The sequence below is a fragment of the Lycium barbarum genome, chromosome 10 (genome assembly GCF_019175385.1).
Source record: "Lycium barbarum isolate Lr01 chromosome 10, ASM1917538v2, whole genome shotgun sequence".
In the NCBI taxonomy this organism is placed as follows: domain Eukaryota; kingdom Viridiplantae; phylum Streptophyta; class Magnoliopsida; order Solanales; family Solanaceae; genus Lycium; species Lycium barbarum.
The window spans coordinates 104,557,638-104,576,810 of record NC_083346.1 but is presented as its reverse complement, the minus strand read 5'-3'; the positions used below and the strand labels follow the sequence as shown (position 1 = coordinate 104,576,810).

Sequence of the window (19,173 nt, the reverse complement as noted above, 5' to 3'; positions counted from 1 at the left end):
ATAAGACAAAGCAAAACAAATAGAGAGAAAGCTGGAGGAATACATACCTTAATGGCTTTGGGGATTGTTGGTGAGAAGTGTGGTCCGCAGAGGTGAGGGAGAGCGCACAAATATGTTTTGGGGATTCTGGGTGAGAGAGTAAATTAAAATAAGGGAGAAGGGTTGGGTCCTCAATTAGTTACTTATTTGACTTGAACCAATTCTATTGAAAAGTACATTTTTAGTGTAATTATTGGTGTTCATTGTTCGATGCCATTCAACTCAATTTTTGCATACTCATAAGTTTCAAATATAATTTAAATAAATAGTAATTATATTTAATTATCTTTGATTAAGTAATTATATTGAATTTCACTAAGAGCCTATTTGACCAAGCTATTTTTTTTTCCCTTAAGTGCTTATTTTTAAAAAGTGAGGTGTTTGGCCACACTTTTGGAAGAAAATAACTGCTTCTAAAGAGTAGCAGAAACTATTTTTCAGAAGCTAAAAAAAATAGCTTCTGCCCAAAAACATTTTTTTCGAAAAGCATTTTTGAGAAAAATATACTTAGAAACACTTTTTAAAAGCTTGGTCAAACACTAATTGCTCCTCAAAAGTGTTTTTAAATTAATTGGTCAAACACAAACTGCTTTTCGCCAAATGTACATTTTTGAAAAGCACATTTCAAAATAAGCTAATTTTAGAAGTTTAGCCAAACAAACTATAAGTCTTGCTCAAGTTCATCTTCATAAAGTGCTTCGAGAATTCTTATTTGACTCACACATATTCGACGTGGACAATACATTTATCGATCTAGTGTAATTGGGTGTCGATCGTTTTATTTAATTCAATTTACATGGTTTACTTGTAAATTTTAAATATAATTCAATAAATAGTTAGATTATATCTAATATATTTAACTGACTACTTATATTGGATTTAAGCAACAAATTAACTTCACTAAGGTTGCTCAAACTTCATCCGGAACAAGTGCTTCAAGAATTCATGTTATTTGACTCGGACCTCTGTTATTGGAATAATATCTTTATCGATCTAATGTAATTAAATGTTCATATATAGTTCGATTCGATTTAACTTTACACAACCATACTTGTAAGTGTAAGTTTTAAATATTTAAATAGATAATATCTAAATATTAGCTAAATCCAGCTCAAGCTTCATACTCATGTACTCCAAAAATTGTTATTTGACTCGAAATAATACATTTTAGTGTAATTAGAGTTGTTCATCGTTTGATGCATATACATGCATCGTTCCCTAAAGAAAGTAGGAAAACCAAGTCCTACAAGTGGCATTCTACCAACCATTCCCACCACCAAACTCCCCCACCACCCAACTCACCCCACCCACAACACCACCCTTCCCCCCAAATTTGGGAAATATTTTCTCTAAGAAAACAAGTTTTTTAAGAACGAGGAAAATTACTTCCCTAATGAAAGTAAGGAAACCAATCCTGCAAATGACATTCTACCAACCATTCCTACCAACCCGCACCACACCGCCCCCCCCCCCCCCCCCCCCCACCGCGTGCCCACCCTCGAAAAGAATTAATTTTTTCTTTGACTTTTTACATCACCCCCCCCCCCCCTCCCTCCCCTCCCTGGCAATTCCAAATTTGGAAAATATTTTCTTTAGCCCCTTAAAAAAAAAGAGTTTAATTTTTTTTTTAAAAGAGTTTTAAATTTTTGTTTGGGTGGTTGTGGGATGGTCTCACTCGAGTTCATCTTGATCAAGTGCTTCGAGAATTATTATTGAGTCAGACCTGTTCGATCAAGACAATACTTTATCGATCTAGTGTAATTAGGTGTTGATCGTCCTATTTAATTCAATTTAACATTAACTCTATTATTGGAATTTGGAACATTAACTTTATCGATTAGATGCTCATATTTAGTTCGATTCGACTTACTTTAACGAGACTTTATTGTAATTGTAAGTTTAAAATAGTATTTAAATAAATAGGCAATTGTGTCTAAACAACAATATATTTTTTATTAAGAAAATTTTTGGCTAACGTTTTTTTAAGTGTTCTGTCTATTATAAGGGAAACATGATGAATTCACAATAATTTTCTCTAATTTACGAAATTAAAAATTAAAAGAGTTGTGGTGAAATTTTGAAAACAAAAACAAAAACAAAAAAGTTCCCTCCAAATTATTTCCCTCTTAATTTTTATGCCTAAATTATAGATTTCTTTTTTTATTAGAGACCCCAAAACCCTAAAAGATTAAGCACTTTAGAGATAGAAAGAAAAAAAATCACGTCACTTCTCCATCTCCAATTTTCCTAGTTTCAACTTTTGTTTTCAAGGCACAGTAAGGTAATTGTATATCCTTTTCTTTGTTTTTTTTTTTCCAAGTGAAAATAATGATTCCATAGCATAATATGTAGGCAACAGATTACAGAAAGAAATCTAAGTCATAGCTTTCGCCGTCTCTGTCAATTTTGAATCTAGAGTAGTAGATTAATAGTCTCATCATAATAACCATCCATCTTTCGAATCAAGTTAATACGATGCTTTGGAAGTAAGATCACAAAGTCCTCCATCAATGTAAGTCGTATTAACACATGACGATTTCGAAAAAAAAAATATCCTTTTCTTTGTTGGTTTCTTTTTCCTTATGATATTGATGTAAGTCGTATGGTATTCTTTTTATGTGGCATTGATATTCTTTTCCTTATGATACTGATATCAATGCAAGTCGTATTGATATTCTTTTTATGTGGTAATTGGTGATAACTGTTATGGTGCATTGGGTCTGCTCACTAAGTATGTCTTGGTCTTTAATATGCCATAATATATAGAAGAAAAAGTATGGGTTTGTGGGGGACGTGAGATTGAAATTGATATCCTGCCACCCGGAAATTATTTGCTGGAACTTCAAAGTGTAAACATATTACCATTGAAATTATTTACTGAAACTTCAAAGTATTTTTGCGCCTAACAAAATTTTGTTTACAGCCAGACATGGGTAGGAATGGTCTTCGGAAAAAAACTAGTCGGTTGACTGATAATGGTAATATGAAACCTCCTAAAAGTGCTCAAACAGCGCCGGTTAAAGAAAATTTGCCCACACAACATGTTGAAGAACTTGTTTATCCGGGTACAAATTGAATTCATTATTATTATTATTATTATTATTATTATTATTATTATTCCTTTCAATTAGATGAATTTGCGTTTTGTTTAATCATATATAGCTAACTCATGTTCAATAATTTTGTAGGAAGTGTGGACACGCTAAGTGAGATTGAAATTAGCTACCATTATGGTGGTTATTTTGTATTCTCGCCTTCTAGAAAATATGTAAACGGGAATTTGATAAAAACAAACATGGACATTGATTTTATTAGTTACTTTGATTTATTGGCTGATTTAAAAAAGAATTGCAACTTCGATGTTTTTGAGGGAGATAAGTTCTTTTATCTGAGAGGTGATAGAGTTGTTAGTGATTACGAAGGGTTAGTCGAATGTCGTGATGATTCGGATGTTAGGAACATGCTAGTTAGTTATAAAAGGCATAAGGAGAAGTCTATCGAGATTTATGCGCTATCAAAAGATTGTGATATTTTTATGAGTACCGAAGAAAATAGTTCTAGAGAAAATGCATCAGAAGAGGTCAATGAAGTATTTGTGGAAGAGCTCGAATCAGCAAATTCAACAGGTACCTTTTATTTTTTATTGATTTTTTTTGCTTCTATCAATATTTTTACTTGACGTTATCTATTTAATCTTCAATTTTAGGCTCAAACGTTGTGAAAAGAAAAACTAGAGGGCCTACCCGATGCATAAAAATAATCAACTTACAGGAGGGTGAAAAATTGCCTGTAGAATTTGATGATGATGATCAAGCTATTGGCAAGAATGCAACTCAATTTACTTGGTTTTTGGGGCAAACAGTTAGAAATCGAATTTGTTGCCCCTTAAAAGTAAGTGGTTGGAAAGAGATTGAGGAAGAAAAGATCGACCATATGTGGGACATCATCTTGGTAAGAAATAAAATTTATATTTCTTCTTTAATTTTTTATGGTTGATAGTTGTTAGAACATGCCACTTATTAGTTGCCATGTTCGTTGTTGTTGAATGTTTTACTGATTCAACAATGAAAATGGTATTTGCTATATCCTCATGTGTGGTGAGAAGTAGAATTGCAGTAGAGCAGGATAGTTGAATGATTTCGCAAGTATAACATACACTTGATAAACATTTGGCAAATTGGCAAAGCCGACAGTTCTAAAAGCAAGGAATGTTTATGACATAATATTAGCGAATCCCAGAGGTAAGTCTATATGGTGTTCCCAGAGATTACTAAAATTGTATTTTTTTTATAGGAAAAATTTAATTTCGATGTTTCTGAGGGAAGAAAAGGCGCAATTCTTGGTCATATGAGTGACATCTACAGAGGTTATAGGCACAAGATGAAAAGCAGGTATTTCGATTCAAAGACAACTTATCAACTTCGCTTGCGAAACAAGCCTAAACTTGTTAACGCTGATGAATGGAAATATTTGGTCAACCTTTGGAGTGATGCTGACTTTCAGGTATTTGAATTAATTAGTTTACTGTTTTTTAAATTATTTTGTGGTATAGAAACTAATATTAATTATTGTTTGTTTATCAACTTTTGTTCAGAAAAAAAGCATGCAGAACAAGACGAATAGATCGAAACGTTCATTGCCTCCATATATTGGAACTAAAAGCTATGCGAGACTTAGACACGAAATGGTACACATCTAATATTTAGAACAAAGTTAGAAAAATCATATTTCATTATCAAAATTTAACTAATGATAATGATTATTATTTTCACAGGCGGAGAAAAAAGATGGAAAAACTCCTTCTCGTGTTGAAGTTTTCATGGAATCTCGCAAGAGAAAAAAAGGAAAACAAGTTGATGCTTTTCAACAAGATGCTATTGTAATTTCAACGTGTTGGCTTTCCTCTTTATCTCCTTAAAATATATATTTGCATAGATGTTTGATTGACTTTTTTTTATTGTAGGATCAATTTGGCCAATTTAAAAAGCAGTAAGAAAAAGGAGAAATTTCTTTAAATGATGATGATATCTTCGAAAAAGTACTTGGGGCAGAAAAAAATGGATATCTTCGTGCATATGGCCCAGGAAAAAATATTAGTGAATATTTCGGGGGTAGACCAACAAAGGTACAACTCATAAAGCAATTAGAATCGACAAGAAAAGAATCGAACGAGCGTGTGGAACAAGTTAAAAGGGAAGCTAAGGAGCAAATTGAAGAAATGAAGAAAGAAACGGATAATAGGATAGCAAAGTTGGAGAAACAATGGGCAGCAAAATTTCAAATGTTGGTTGCAGCTCAAGGCCGACAATCAAATTATGCAAATCTAACCGTAAGTAGATTATTTTTATATTTTAATATTACTAATCCAATAAATATGTGATCTCTTTATAAAATATTCATATTAAGAAACAAAGCTTAATTTTTAAACGAATACTTTATTGTATCATTTTTTTATTTGTTTTCTTAATTGTTATTGCAGCTTGCGGAGTAGTATGGAAGCATCAAAATCGATGGGGACATGAAGAATTATTTTTTTCTCTTGCAAAAGTATATTGATATGTTTGAATAAAGTGATGTTTCACTATTTTGGATGACATTGTTGAACCTTTGTTACATCGTTTTTCTAATGTATTGCATTTATTACACGATTGAAGACATATTGCTACGATATTGTCTATAAATTTCATGTTGAAAATGAATTCTCAGCTACATTATATTGGCTAACAATGTCGTGGCAAATATTTCAATTAGTAGCTATGAAATTTTTGGATTCGTAGCTAAACGTACATATAATTGCCACGCAAATGAGAATATGGATGCACATTTTTATTTCCGTAGCAAACGAAAAAAATCTTTTGCTACAATTTTGTCTCTCGTGACAAAAAGTATACACTTTTAGCTATGAACTTTTGAGTTCATAGCTAGACATATACTCCTAACATTGCTACAAATTTACAATTTCCGTAGCAAATGAAGGTTCTTTTTAGCTATAATGCTATTTATTTCATAGCTAAAGGTACGGCTTCATAGCTACAATATGATAATATTTGTGGCAAATACTTTAACTCATAGCTATGAATTGTTTAGTTCGTAACTAAATATGACTGCTATTGCCACGAAACTAAGCTATAGAAATAGCCATCAAATTTGAGTTTGGTGGCAAACAAATTAAATCTTTTGCTACAATAAAATACCTTGTGGCTACAGTATGAAGACAACTACAAAATTTGTTCGTCGTGGCAAAAGATTAAAGTTGCTTGCTATGAGTATATTTTCCGTGGCAGGAATTTTCTATCTTCGCAGCTACAACACAAAAAAACTCGTAGCAATAGGACAAGTGCTTAGCCACGGATCATGTAAAGTTTGTAGCTAACTTTTAGCTACGCTACATTTTGCTACGAATGCTACGGAACAAAAAAAAACGTGGCTAAAGTGTTTAGCCACGGAAAATTTCATCTTTAGCTACAGCGTATTCTGTAGCAATAGATGCTTTGTGTTGTAGTGGCATTTGGTGTTTTTATGTGAAACAAAGAGTAGAAGTACAAGAATTCGAAGATTACAACGACAGATTAGAATACCCAATTTTTGGGTTATTGATCCTGTCGAGCTGTCTGATGGCTTGTGCATTCTATGGTTAGATGATATTTAGGTTCATCATTTTTCTTCCTCCAACTATGTTATTGAAGTCTTAATTTATGATCAGCACAATGATTGTGAGTTTTGGTGCATCTTTGTATACTTAAGTACTGATCGAATTACTAGGAGAAGACAATTTGATGAACTTGTTACTAACTCTACAAAATGGGGTTAGTCTTGGATTATTATTGGGGATTTTAATGACATAATTGATAACTCTGAATAATCTGGGGGAAGGATTTGAAAACTTTGGTCTTTCACTGATTTCAAAGATTTTGTTTGGAACTTAAAAGCTATTGATTTAGGATACAAAGGAAAACCTTGGACTTGGTGGTGGTATTAGGAAAATGACGATGTAATCCAAGAGCGTCTTGATAGGACTTTAGTATCCCCTTATTGGAGAGCTAAATTTGATAACACTAATGTGTTTCATGTTGACATTGAGGCTTTTGACCATGCAACTCTTATTATCTCTACTAAAGCTACTCCTGGAAATTTTTTATTTTTTATTTTGATAAGAGATGGTGTCAGAAAGAGGAAATAACGAATATTATTTAAGCAAGCTTGGACTAATGATTATAATGGTTTTGAGCAATCTCGTTTTTACTTTAAATTAAGAAATGCAAGCATTCCTTAATTGTGTGGTTAAGGGGAGACAATGGTAATTCTAGGAAAGAGATTTTAGAGATTAAGAAGAAAACTGAGGAGGTTAGGAGGTGTCCAAATGGTCTAGACCTTAATAAATTTAGGATGCTCCACAAAGATTTAAGTCAGGCCTATAAAGATGAGATATTCTGGAAATAATCTATGGTTAAAAGAAGGTGATAAAAATTCATCATTTTTTCATATGACTACTATCTAGAGGAGAAAGAGAGATGCTATTAAACGGTTTCAAATGGATGATGAAAGATGGGTGTCAGATCCGATAGGAATAATAAAGATATTAGAAGAATTCTATGGTTGTTTATTTAGATCATCTAGGCCGATGGATCTTGACGATATTTTGTCTTATGTTCCTATCGAAGAGTCTATGAATAGAAGACTTGTACGAGAAGTCTCGGATGCTGAAATAAAAAGGGTTGCTTTTGCCATGCATCCCTTAAAATACCCCGGAATAGATGGAATAGCCTCTTTATTTTTTCAAAATATTGGCACATTATTGGTAAAGAACATTTGTGAGGCAGTCAGAAGTTTCTTTTCTTCGGGAATTTTAATACCTGAGTGGAGTCAAACCTTAATTACTCTAATTCCTAAAGTTAAAATTCCTATGTTTGTTTCCCAATTTCAATGCGTATAAAATTATTACCAAAGTTTTAGTTGCTAGAATGAAGGAAGTCCCTCCTATGGTAATTTCTCCAAATTAGTCAGCTTTCGTAGGAAATAGGCAAATTACTAATAATGTTGTGCTAGCTCATGAATTTATGCATTTGTTAAAAAATAAAAGAAGAGGAAAAGAAAAATTTATGGCAATGAAGCTTGATGTGTCTAAAGCCTACGATAGAGTTGAATGGACTTTTGCTAAGGAAATGCACTTAAGAATGAGATTGGATCATACCTTAGTAGGATGGATAATGGAATGTGTCACTTATACCACCAATAGATTTAATATAAATGGTGAAATTGCTGGATGGGTTAAACCTACAAGGGGCCTAAGATAAGGTGACCCGTTATCACCTTATTTATTCTTCATTTGTGCTGAATGTCTATCAACACTTCTTAAGAAGGCCAAAGAACAAGGTCAAATCCGAGGTTTAAGTTTAAGCAGGAATAGAACCAGTGTTTCTCATTTAATTTTTGCTAATGATTCTTTAATTTTCTGTTCGGCCAATAGTCGGAATGGCAGGACTGTTGTTGACGTATTAAGTACTTATGCTAAATGTTTAGGCCAAGTAATTACTGTAGAGAAACCTGCCATTTATTTTAGCTAGAATACTTTAGAGGAGGAAAAGGACAGTATTTTCTCTATATTGGGATAGAGCCAAGGAAATCAAATGGGTATGTACCTTGGATTACCCGCTATGATAGGAAGGCCTAAAACATGTTAGATTTTATTAAGGATAGGGTCCGAGCTAAAATTAAAGGATGAAAAGGTGTTTTCTTAAGTCTAACTGGGAAAGATGTTATGTTAAAGGCAGTGCTAACCGCTGTACCTACTTATGCTTTATCTTGTTTTCAACATCCCGAGGGGTTATGTAAGGAAATAACTTACATACTTTCTAATTTTTGGTGGAGTCAGGGTGATGGAAAGAAAAATATTTCTTTTGAGAAATGGGATAATTTATGTGAACCCAAAGCACGTGGGGGTTTAGGCTTTAGAGATATTAATGCTTTTAATAAAACTATGTTGGCAAAGATGGCTTGGAGAATATTGCTTAACCCAGACTTATTTCTGTCAAGAATTCTGAAAAGTAACTATTTTCCAAATTTATCCTTTTTGAATGCAATTATAAATCATCAGCGTCCTAGTTATGGAAAAGTATAATTTGGGCCCTGGAATTGTTAGAAAAAGGGTTGAGATGGAGAGTTGTGACTGGTAAGGATGTTTATGTTTGGAAAGACCCCTGGATTCCTAATACCATGGGTTTAAACCTCATAGAACTATCTATCTAGAAAATTTGGATGTGAAAGTGCTTGATCTAATAAATGTGGAAGTGCATATTTGGAAGATGACCGATTTGAATAGACTTTTTTGTTTGAATGATGTTAATGCTATTTTGACTATTCCTTCATTTTCTAATGGTTCTAAGGACAAATTAATTTGGCACTTTACGAAATCAGGTAGCTATGAGTAGATCAGGTTATCACCTTGCAAAAAATTTAAGCAAGCAGGGGAATACTACGGGTAATAATGGTCAATCGAGAAGTCATGCTTTTCCTAAAGCTTTTTGAGATTTTTTTTATAGGAATGACTATTAAAAGTGAACATAAACGTTTTCTAAGAAGGCGTGTGCTTAATACTTTACCAGTAAACTATATAGTAGGGAAAAGAATAAATCATGTAAGTAGTGTGTCTAAGAGATGTGGGTTAGATAATGAGACTGTGGAACACATGCTTTTTAAGTGTCATGATTCACAAATAATTTGGAAAAGGAGCCCTATTAAGTGGAATGATCTTGACAATATTACTGACTTCTCTTTGTGGTGGAATGATAAGATTAATATGGCAAGAAAATGTTCTAATTCTGCTAGTGTTCTGCGGGGAGTGGAGTCGCATTGTCTAACTGTCAAGGACCCACCTAACCACCCACCCCCCACCCTCGACAATTCCACACCATAATCTTCATTGTGATGAATGAAGCCATTTAGGGCTGGCCTCCCGCTCCACCATGATTTTATTCTTTTTATTTTCCACGTCCGTAAGCAAAACAGTAGCATTCTTTCGTTTAGTTCCTATAATTTGCATACCTTCTCCTTTAACAAATTCACCACGATTTTCATTAATAGTATTTAAATTTGTGTCCTGATTTAAACCATCAGAAGTACCAACTAGTTTAGCCATTCGTTTCCACTTTTTCTTATTTTTACCTTCATTATGATCAACATTCATTGGTGGAAATAGATTAATAATTTCCTTCAAGGGTTCAATTTCTAAAGAATGAGATGAAGCTGCAAGGTAAGGCTTAAGAGCTGTAGTACATACCTGGTCCTTTCTGTCATGTAAATTAGTGATTCCGATATTGCCTTCCATCAGATTCCCGAATGTGGTAGACTGGTATATATTTTCTTGCGTCTCCTTCGTGGTATTCTGAGCAGTATCCTCCCTTCCCATTGGGACAAGAGGCGTAGTACCTACCTGTCCTTTTCTCCTTTTTTGACAACGTTTTTGTTGTGGAACTCCATCTGATCGGCAATTTTAGTATCCTGAAGTATGTTTTCTTGCATTTCCTTCGTGTCAAGTTGATTCGCATTCTCTTTTGCCCCAACGAAAGTTCCCTCACTAGCGTTATTTCTAACACCAAATATTTCGTCTCTCGTGATTTAGAATTTATTATCTCCATAGGTTGCGCTTGGCTTGAGTCCTCTATATTTAGTACATCATTGTCTTCCCGGTTCAAACCAATAATTCTCTTCCCTTTCAATTCATTCTGATCCCGCATACTAATCATATCAATTCCTCTTTCCAGGTGTAGCGGATTGGGTGAAGTTCCCGCAGTTCTTTTCGCCTAGACTATTGTAGAGTGATAATTTCTCCGCATAGTGTTAATCCCTTGAAGCCTCTGATTTTCCGAAAAAGGAATATGATTTTCTGCTTTTAACCATGTCCCAAATTGATCCTTTTTTATAGTGCTTAATTGTACATCCTTGACTCTTTGTACATAAGCTTTATCGTTATGTCCTAGCAAACCACAATAATAGCAAACATATGGCAAATTTTCGTATCTTATTTCAACCCATGTAGTTTTCAAACCTAATTTGTTCAATTTGCTTCTAGGCAATAGCTTGCTAATATTTATCTTGACTTTGAGCCTCATATATTGTCCCTCTTTGCTTCCATTCTCCAGGATTACAATATCAACGGTTCCTTCCAAAGCATTACCTATTTTTTGCCCAACCTCCTTTGACATCCAATGTAGAGGGATGTTCCACACTTGAACCCACAAATTGCATACATTAAAACATGGAGAGTTGCTCTTCAATCCTGGTACCCAAGGTTGAATATTTAGGAGGAACTTATCATACAGCCAAGGTGTACTAAACAGAATTTTATCCATACTTTCTTTATCTCTAAAATAAATTGGAAAAAGTTCCAATCTATTTCCTTTTGTATTTCCTTTATTTGCAATCCTGGAGGTTTTCCCCAAGCCAAAGGCATAGCATTTTTTATGCCCTGAAAATTTACTTTTTTTATCGGAAATCACCTAACCAAAAAGACTTACTTCACAATCCTTCATGCTTGACAGAATCTCTAGAATTTCAATTGTCACAGCTTCCTTTTATTCCTCGGTGAGGATAAATTGATGTAATCGTTTGATAATCTCTTCTGCTATCATTTCACTTTTAGGGCTCGCACTTTCAAAGTGAAGTTGAATTGGCTATGTCCGTAGCTTCGTAGCACTGAGATCTCGAGGTCACTTGATAATCGGGTTTGGTTTAGGGTTTACTAGAAAAACAAGATATTTCAAAAATTTATGAAACAGAGGTTTAAAGAGAAAATTAATTTGATGGCTTTACTGTTTAGATGTTTGGGAATCGAAGTTCGAGAAGGAAATTTAAGGGTGATAATTCCATATTAGCTTGATTGAAATCAAAGATATATATGAAACCCCACAAAGGGGAAAGAATCGGAAGAACAAACAACATATTTTTGAGCGCATTATTCTCTAGATTATTAAACTTTCGTTATGCCCGTGACTTTCATGTACCATAAAGTTGGCACGTTGATTCACCTTTCTCTATATGTGTTTAATAGAGGCCCTTATTGACATTCAACAAAGAAAGTCTTTGCAAGTGCTGGAATTATATAGAAGGAATCGTATTTTACTATGGCACCTTTTCAAAGAACATATGCATCCCATGAGAATAGATAATACCTTTTCATATTTCAATTCTTGACTCGCCCTAAAATAACTAAAAACATTATTTTCAATTTTCATCATCTTCTTCCTAGAATATGATAGAAAATTCTTTGTTTTCTAATCTAGCACTAAATCCCATTGTGTCTCTCCATTTACATTACTGCAAAATAAACTCCAGCTAAACAAAATAAGCAAGCAAGTAATAGTAGCGGCGTTTTGCCTACCGACCCAAACCCGAAAGCAGTGCTATATCATGCATTAAGGCTTTGATAAGGCAAAAAATCCCAAGATCATTTCAAAAAATATATAAAGATAAAATGTATGGCGGCCCGAAAGCACAAAGTAAAAGCCAATTTGAGTCCTCATTTACACACATTATACAAAGAACATAGCAAAAATATAAGAATATAAGCTTCCAATCAAATTAGACGTGAAACAATGAAAATCATATAGCAACAACGAAAACTATGACTGTAATACAAAATCTACATTAGGCCTTGTAACTCGGCATATGGAATTGACCAATTTAAACCCAACACTGCAAGAGGAAGAAGACGAATCGGCAGCTTCTTTAAATGGTATTACTTCACCCTCACAATTTCCACGATGGTTTTCTTGACTGTCATTACATACGTGCAATTATATATCAGCTGGTCTGTGGCATTAGCCATCCCCACAATTATGAATTTAATATGAATTTATGGGAAAAGAAGAAGATAGGAGAGGTGAAAAGGTTTGTAACTTATCTGAAATTATTACATTTAATTAGTGATTAAATCAATAGGATAACAAATAATTAAGATTTAATTGAAAGTAAGAAGTGTCTTTTGGGTTCTTCACACAGCTAGGTCTACAATATGGAATATCAGATAATGCCATGAACATGACTAATAATTATTTAGAGGTTATAATAATCAAAATTTGTGGGAGTAATGAAAATAAAGACCATTAAATTTTTATGTTAAATAATATAGACGAATGGAGAAGTACTCGTTGATATTTTTTTCTTGCACAATAAAAAATAGAGAAGTATAAGAAATTGAAATATATATATATATATATATATATATATATATATATATATATATATATATATGAGAGAGAGAGAGAGAGAGAGAGAGAGAGAGAGAGAGAGAGAGAGAGAGAGAAATATCAATTATCTTCTTGATTGCTTAAAATGTTGAAGTTTGAAGAAAATCGATGTCCCTTTTTATATAACTAACAATGTCTTTATTTAATATATATTTAATATATGTGTATCTTAGTCAGAGTTTCTAAATTATTTTCAAGAGTTTCTCCTTACATAAAAAAGAATGTAAAATAGAAAAACACAACAAAAAAAATATATACCCACTTGGCCATTTCTATACAAATATCTAGACGTACAATTGATCCCATAGAAAAAAACAAACGTTTGGTTAGTAATTAGCAGACTTCTAACAAGGTCATAAGTTACTATTTTCAACCAAAAGAAATTACACAATTTACGACAATAAGAAATTCATACAAAAATCAAACTAAAGAGAAATCATAGAGAGAATATATCGGGGGAAAAATAAAGAAGAAACTAATACAACATACACATCATTCTTACGACCTTAATTATTAAAAAATTAGAAGAGAAAAATATAGAATCAATGCATAAATTTCCGAGCTCTCTTGTCGACATTCACTCCTACAAGCTGATCTCCATTCAAGAACATTTTTCTTCTTCAAGTCAAACTAAAACATGAATATAATATTGCAGTAAATATAATAACATTACTACTTCAAATATGGAATGAATCCAACAAAGTCTAAAGTTACTATTTTGAACCAAAAGAATATACACGCTTACGACAATCAGAAATTAATATAAAAATCAAAATAAGAGAAATCATAGAGAAAATATACCAAACAAAAAAATAATAATAAAGTACAATCTTAATCATAAAAGAATAGAAAGGAAAAATACGAAATCAAAGCATAATTTTCTGAACTCTTGTCGACATTCACTTCCACAAGCCGATCACCACTCAGGAATCTTCTCTTTTTCAAGCCAAACTAAAGCATGAATATAATACTACAGTAAATATTACAACATTACTACTTTAAATATGGAATGAAATGATAACTTTAGGTAGGGTCTCACAAAACAAAATATATGAATTTACAATATTAGATGCTCAAGGAGGGTGGCATTCTTGACTAATGTGATCATATCTTTTTGCAACAAAGTCTTACAATTCCTCTATTAATAGGACTACCAAATGGAATATCAAATGATGCCATGAACATGATTATTAGTAATTTAGGAGTTATAGTAATAAAAAGTTGTGGGAGTAATGGAATAAAGACCATTAAGTCATAGCTATTAGTAATTTAGGAGTTATGGTAATAAAAAGTTGTGGGAGTTATGAAAATAAAATTCATTAAGGTTTTACATTAAAGCATATGAATTTATGATGGAGTAGTAAGAAATATTTATCCTTGTACAAGAAAAAATAAAAATAAAAATAGGAGAAATTGCCAAAAAAAAAAAAAAAAAAAAAAAAAAAAAAAAAAAATAGCATCTTTGGCCATAGAGAGGTGTCACATCATTCTTCTTTTGCCTAGCTTTATACTATATATATAAATTTCATGATTTTCTCCTTCCCAGATCCAACTTCACACAAACCAATATCTGTGGTGTCCTAGAAAGTTGAGGAAGGTGCATCAATAGCGAATCCAAAGAAATTGTTCTCACATCTGAATCAGGAAAAAAAAAATTGTAGAAGTTCAGTCAGATTCAATCTCACGAGTTCAAATGATTCTATGGCAACACGTATATTTTGATGTATATTCATGTATATCACTGTAAAACTTGTACAAAAACAGCACCTATATATCCATGTATATCATCTAGTATAACAGTGTATATTCATGTATATCACTGTTACATTTTCTCTATGCATACCCTTTATTCATCATCAATGGCAATTTTAAAAAATCACCGACGAATCAAGGGAAACAAAACCCTAATGTATAGTGTAACGACCAAATATCTGAATAAGAAGAAGATAAGAAAACAATGATGTATCGCTGATGTATTTCAAATAAAAAAAAATCTATATCCCTGATTGGAATATCCGTGGTGGAGATTGACAATTGAGGAAGCATAAGAAAAGAACCACCAACCCTTTATTGTTATTGCTTTGTCTGAATATTGAATGCCAAAAATAATGTCATGTCTCGACGAAAAACTTCAGCAGAGAGAGCATCAAAGAACTAAATAAAAAAATAAAAAAAACTCAGTGAAGATGCAAATGTTATAAAGTGGTATATTTTCCAACAAGTTGACTTAGTTCATATATTTCAAGATAATCTAGATGTGTTATCTTCTAATATGTATACTTGTCGTGATTAATACCTTTCTATTGAATGATCGAGAGAAAAAATGTGACATTTTTGCATGGTATTGAGTTTTTCTATTAAGAATAAGTCAAGTTTTGTGCTAGATTCCTTGCTATATTTGGTTATATTGAACACAATATGTGGCTAAAGTATGCTTATTTGGAAAGATACTTGGGAGAAGATTTGAGAAATTTGGGAACATATCTTTCTATATATAAGGAAGATTTTTTCAATTATGAGACAAAAGTTTTGTAGCCTGAAATGTGGATATTGGCTATCGGGGCCGTGTCGACTTCTTAAATATGGGTTTATGCCATATAGTGAGCATGCTTGTCAATGTTGTCATGCAGCACCAAATTCTCTATTAACTTTATAATGAGTTATCTTTTATTAGACTTGTTACAAGCTAGTAAAATGAATTTGGCCTGTGGACACGAGAAATGAATTGTTAGGCAAAAGTAGCGGTTCCCCCTTCCCTCACCCCACACCCCCCCCCTTCTCCCCCCCCCCCCCCCCCCCCCCCCCTCCTAGTAAAATTTTCACGGCTTGCTCTATTTGGTCACTGCTATTTTAATTTGTACCCAGTTTTTAAAAGTTATCTAATCTGTACCCAGCATTAATAAACTTCAAACGAAATGTTGCTCCGCTTCCGTTTGCTCATGCTTCTCCTCCTCCTCCTCCTATTCTGCTCCTTCTTCTTCTCGTATCTGGGATGTGAGATTACCAGATATGTTCTATTCATTGATCGAATTTGTATTAATTTTGTTTAAATTTACATGAAATAATAAGTTTATAATGGTTGAAAAGCTTAAACTAAAGGAGTGCTGTCGGAAAAGCTTGAAAACAATGGCAAACCACCGTTGTTTTAAAATGAGTTGTTTGATATGTTGTTGTTTTGACAAATCGATGTTTGAATTTGTTCTTCATGATATATGCAACTTATGTGTCAAATCTAATCATATTTGAGGTAGAGTTGGGTGTTGAACCGTGTATGTTGATTATTGTAATTTGAAGAACAAGTTGCTAGTTGTAGGAAAAAAAAATATAAGTTCACCTAAACTTCATGTCAAAATGTTTGAAGTTCAGCAAAATATACGTCCTAACCTCATGGCAAAATTTTATCTAAATATTGGCCTTGCCAAGCACAATTTCAGTAAAAAAATGTCTGAAGTTAGGTCTTGCCAAGGCTATAACTTAAGTCAAGAATCTCTGAAGTTAGCCTTGGCAAACCATTATATATTTGGAGCCTTCCCAAGACCCCAAGTGCAATAAGAAAATATTCCATAATTTGGCCTTGTCAAGTCCACAAATTCAGTCAATTATACTGGAAGTTGGCTTTAACAAGTTATATATACCAAACTTTCAGGCAAAAATGTCTAATGTTTGACCTTCACAACGCCATATTACTCTAAGTGTTCAAATCAGTAATTTACTAGAAATTTACTAAAACCAGTAATTTAACAGTAATTTACTAAAACCAGTTTCTGTTTTATAAAATCAGAAACATGAAGGACAGAAATTAGATGAAACAAAAAAATTTCGAGCCCACAAGTTTCTTGTGTTTCCTTAAGAAATTTAATCCCCTCACAGTTGCTAAGGTTAATGGATTAATTTCTCCCAAGATAAAATGGAAAACTATTCTGCAATAGCGGCAATGCAAATTGCAAAACTTTGGTGAACTCAAAGAGCGGCAGCAAATCGCACTGGACACTTATGTTTTTGCGTTGGAAAAATATGCAGAATGCAGCAGAGAGAGGAGAGTAAAAAAAATGTAAATTTTCAATGGTTGAAAACTGAGGCAAAGCCTCGAAATTTATAGCCATACGTTTTGTTCTGAACAGGTGCAGAAATGCTTGTTCGTTAAAGTGTTATGTCTGTTCAACGGTTATTACGGTTGGGAATAAAAATAACAATTCCGCGAATTTTATTTAATTAAAATTCCACGAAAATATTATTAAGGGAAAATAAATAATAGAATTTTAGATATAAATTTGGTCCAAAAAAATTATCAATCAATCATTTGACCAAATCCGAAGCCAAGCCGAGCGATGACGACGACATGAGGGGAGTTCCTCTTCTCAACTCTTTAAGAGTTAGAAGAAGTGATTCTATATATAAGCACACAAGAAGTGCTTTCCCCCACCAATGAGGGACAAAGTGCCTTTACAAAATGAAATTTATTTGAATTTCATTTTCCTCCATTTTATTTTCTCTTCCATTTTCTAATTCACACTACACTCATCTTTAAAGTCTATGTCTTTAAAGCCCAATAGGCCAACTTCAGACAAAAATTTATGAAGTTTGCCAAACTCTAGACTCACATTTTCTCAACTTTAGTTGCATATGTCTAAAGTTGCTCGCAGAGTGGGGAAACTTGCCAAAAAGAAAATCAGGTACAAATTAAATAGTGGCCCCTAAAGTAGGGCTGGGCATAAATACTAAAAACCGAAAACCCGAACCGAACCAAACCGAACCAAATTAGTTTGATTCGGTGTTTGGTGTCCATCGTCAAAAAACCGAAATCGAAATAGCCGAACAGAAGTTTGATAAAACCGAACCGAAAAACCGAACGCGCACCGAAATTTAATACATTATCCAAAAAAATTAAAATGGTTCAGGCCCATTAAGTTTAAAGCAAAAAAAAAACCAAATTGTAATAAGTCCTCTTTTGCATTTGTATCCCTAATTTTCCACTTCAATTGAAAAAATCAAATATCCTTAACAAAGAAAGGTAACTAGGATGTCTCTTTAGGATTAATGTATGTCCTTTATGTGTTTTCTTAATTATTCTTACGGTATGTATATAACACCTAGTAATCTTATGTCATGATTATAGTTTTCTGTTCTTGTGTATCCTGTTTGTTTAATTTTGATTTTAATTTATCAGTTTTATGTTTTATTGCTTTTGAGAATATGAATTAGTGTCAATGGAATCGCTTCTAATATTATATTAAAAAAACCGAATTGAAAAAACCGAAATCGAACCGAACCGAACTTTAAAAAACCGAAACCGAAAGAACCGAACCGAACTAGTTTGGTTCGGTGTTTGATGTCCACTTTCAAAAAACCGAACCCGAAATAGCCAAACTGAAGTTTGATAAAACCAAACTGAAAAACCAAACGCCCACCCCTACCCTAAAGTGGATATTTGTATAGTTTACTCGACGCATGATATGTACGTGAGGCCAATCCAAGTCATGCTTTTTGAAACATTCATTTTGGACAATTTGAACCTACTAGAAGCAGTGGCGGATCTAGCATTCTAGGTGGGGGTTTCATTGAACCCTCAACTTTCGTCGCGCAGCATAAATTTATGGGTAAATATTTATTAAAATTGCAATAAATATTAGACATGAACCCATAACTTTTAAAATACGACGGATGTACACTGAGAATCTTAAGGTTGAACTCATAAAGTTTAAATCTTACATCCGACTAAAAGTATGTCCAAATACACGCTTACCAAAAAAAAGGGGCAAAAATCAACTTCCTGATTAAATTGTTAGATTCCTAATGGTTTTAGCCATTAATATATTGTAACAAATTGGACCAATCCAACAATATCTAATGGTTAGATTCTAGATAAACCTTCAAAAATCAATAATCCAAC

The 19,173-nt window shown here is 33.0% G+C and overlaps 1 protein-coding gene across 1 annotated transcript; it reads left to right on the top strand.

Moving 5' to 3' along the window:
- The first annotated feature begins 3,245 nt into the window (after nt 1–3,245).
- On the top strand, nt 3,246–5,641 carry LOC132615462 (uncharacterized). The gene is made up of 6 exons (XM_060330069.1): nt 3,246–3,665; nt 3,746–3,990; nt 4,333–4,542; nt 4,634–4,726; nt 4,814–5,368; nt 5,519–5,641. The coding sequence occupies exons 1-5, from the start codon at nt 3,335–3,337 to the stop codon at nt 4,955–4,957; spliced, it is 1,023 nt and encodes a 340-aa protein (XP_060186052.1). The 5' UTR covers nt 3,246–3,334; the 3' UTR covers nt 4,958–5,368; nt 5,519–5,641.
- The last annotated feature ends 13,532 nt before the right edge of the window (nt 5,642–19,173 follow it).

Bases quoted from the DNA above. Each gene is read 5' to 3' on its own strand.
- LOC132615462 (XM_060330069.1), top strand. From the start codon at position 3,335: ATGGACATTGATTTTATTAGTTACTTTGATTTATTGGCTGATTTAAAA. The intron at 3,666-3,745 runs GTACCTTTTATT...CTTCAATTTTAG, and splicing joins CGAATCAGCAAATTCAACAG to GCTCAAACGTTGTGAAAAGA. The intron at 4,727-4,813 runs GTACACATCTAA...TTATTTTCACAG, and splicing joins CGAGACTTAGACACGAAATG to GCGGAGAAAAAAGATGGAAA.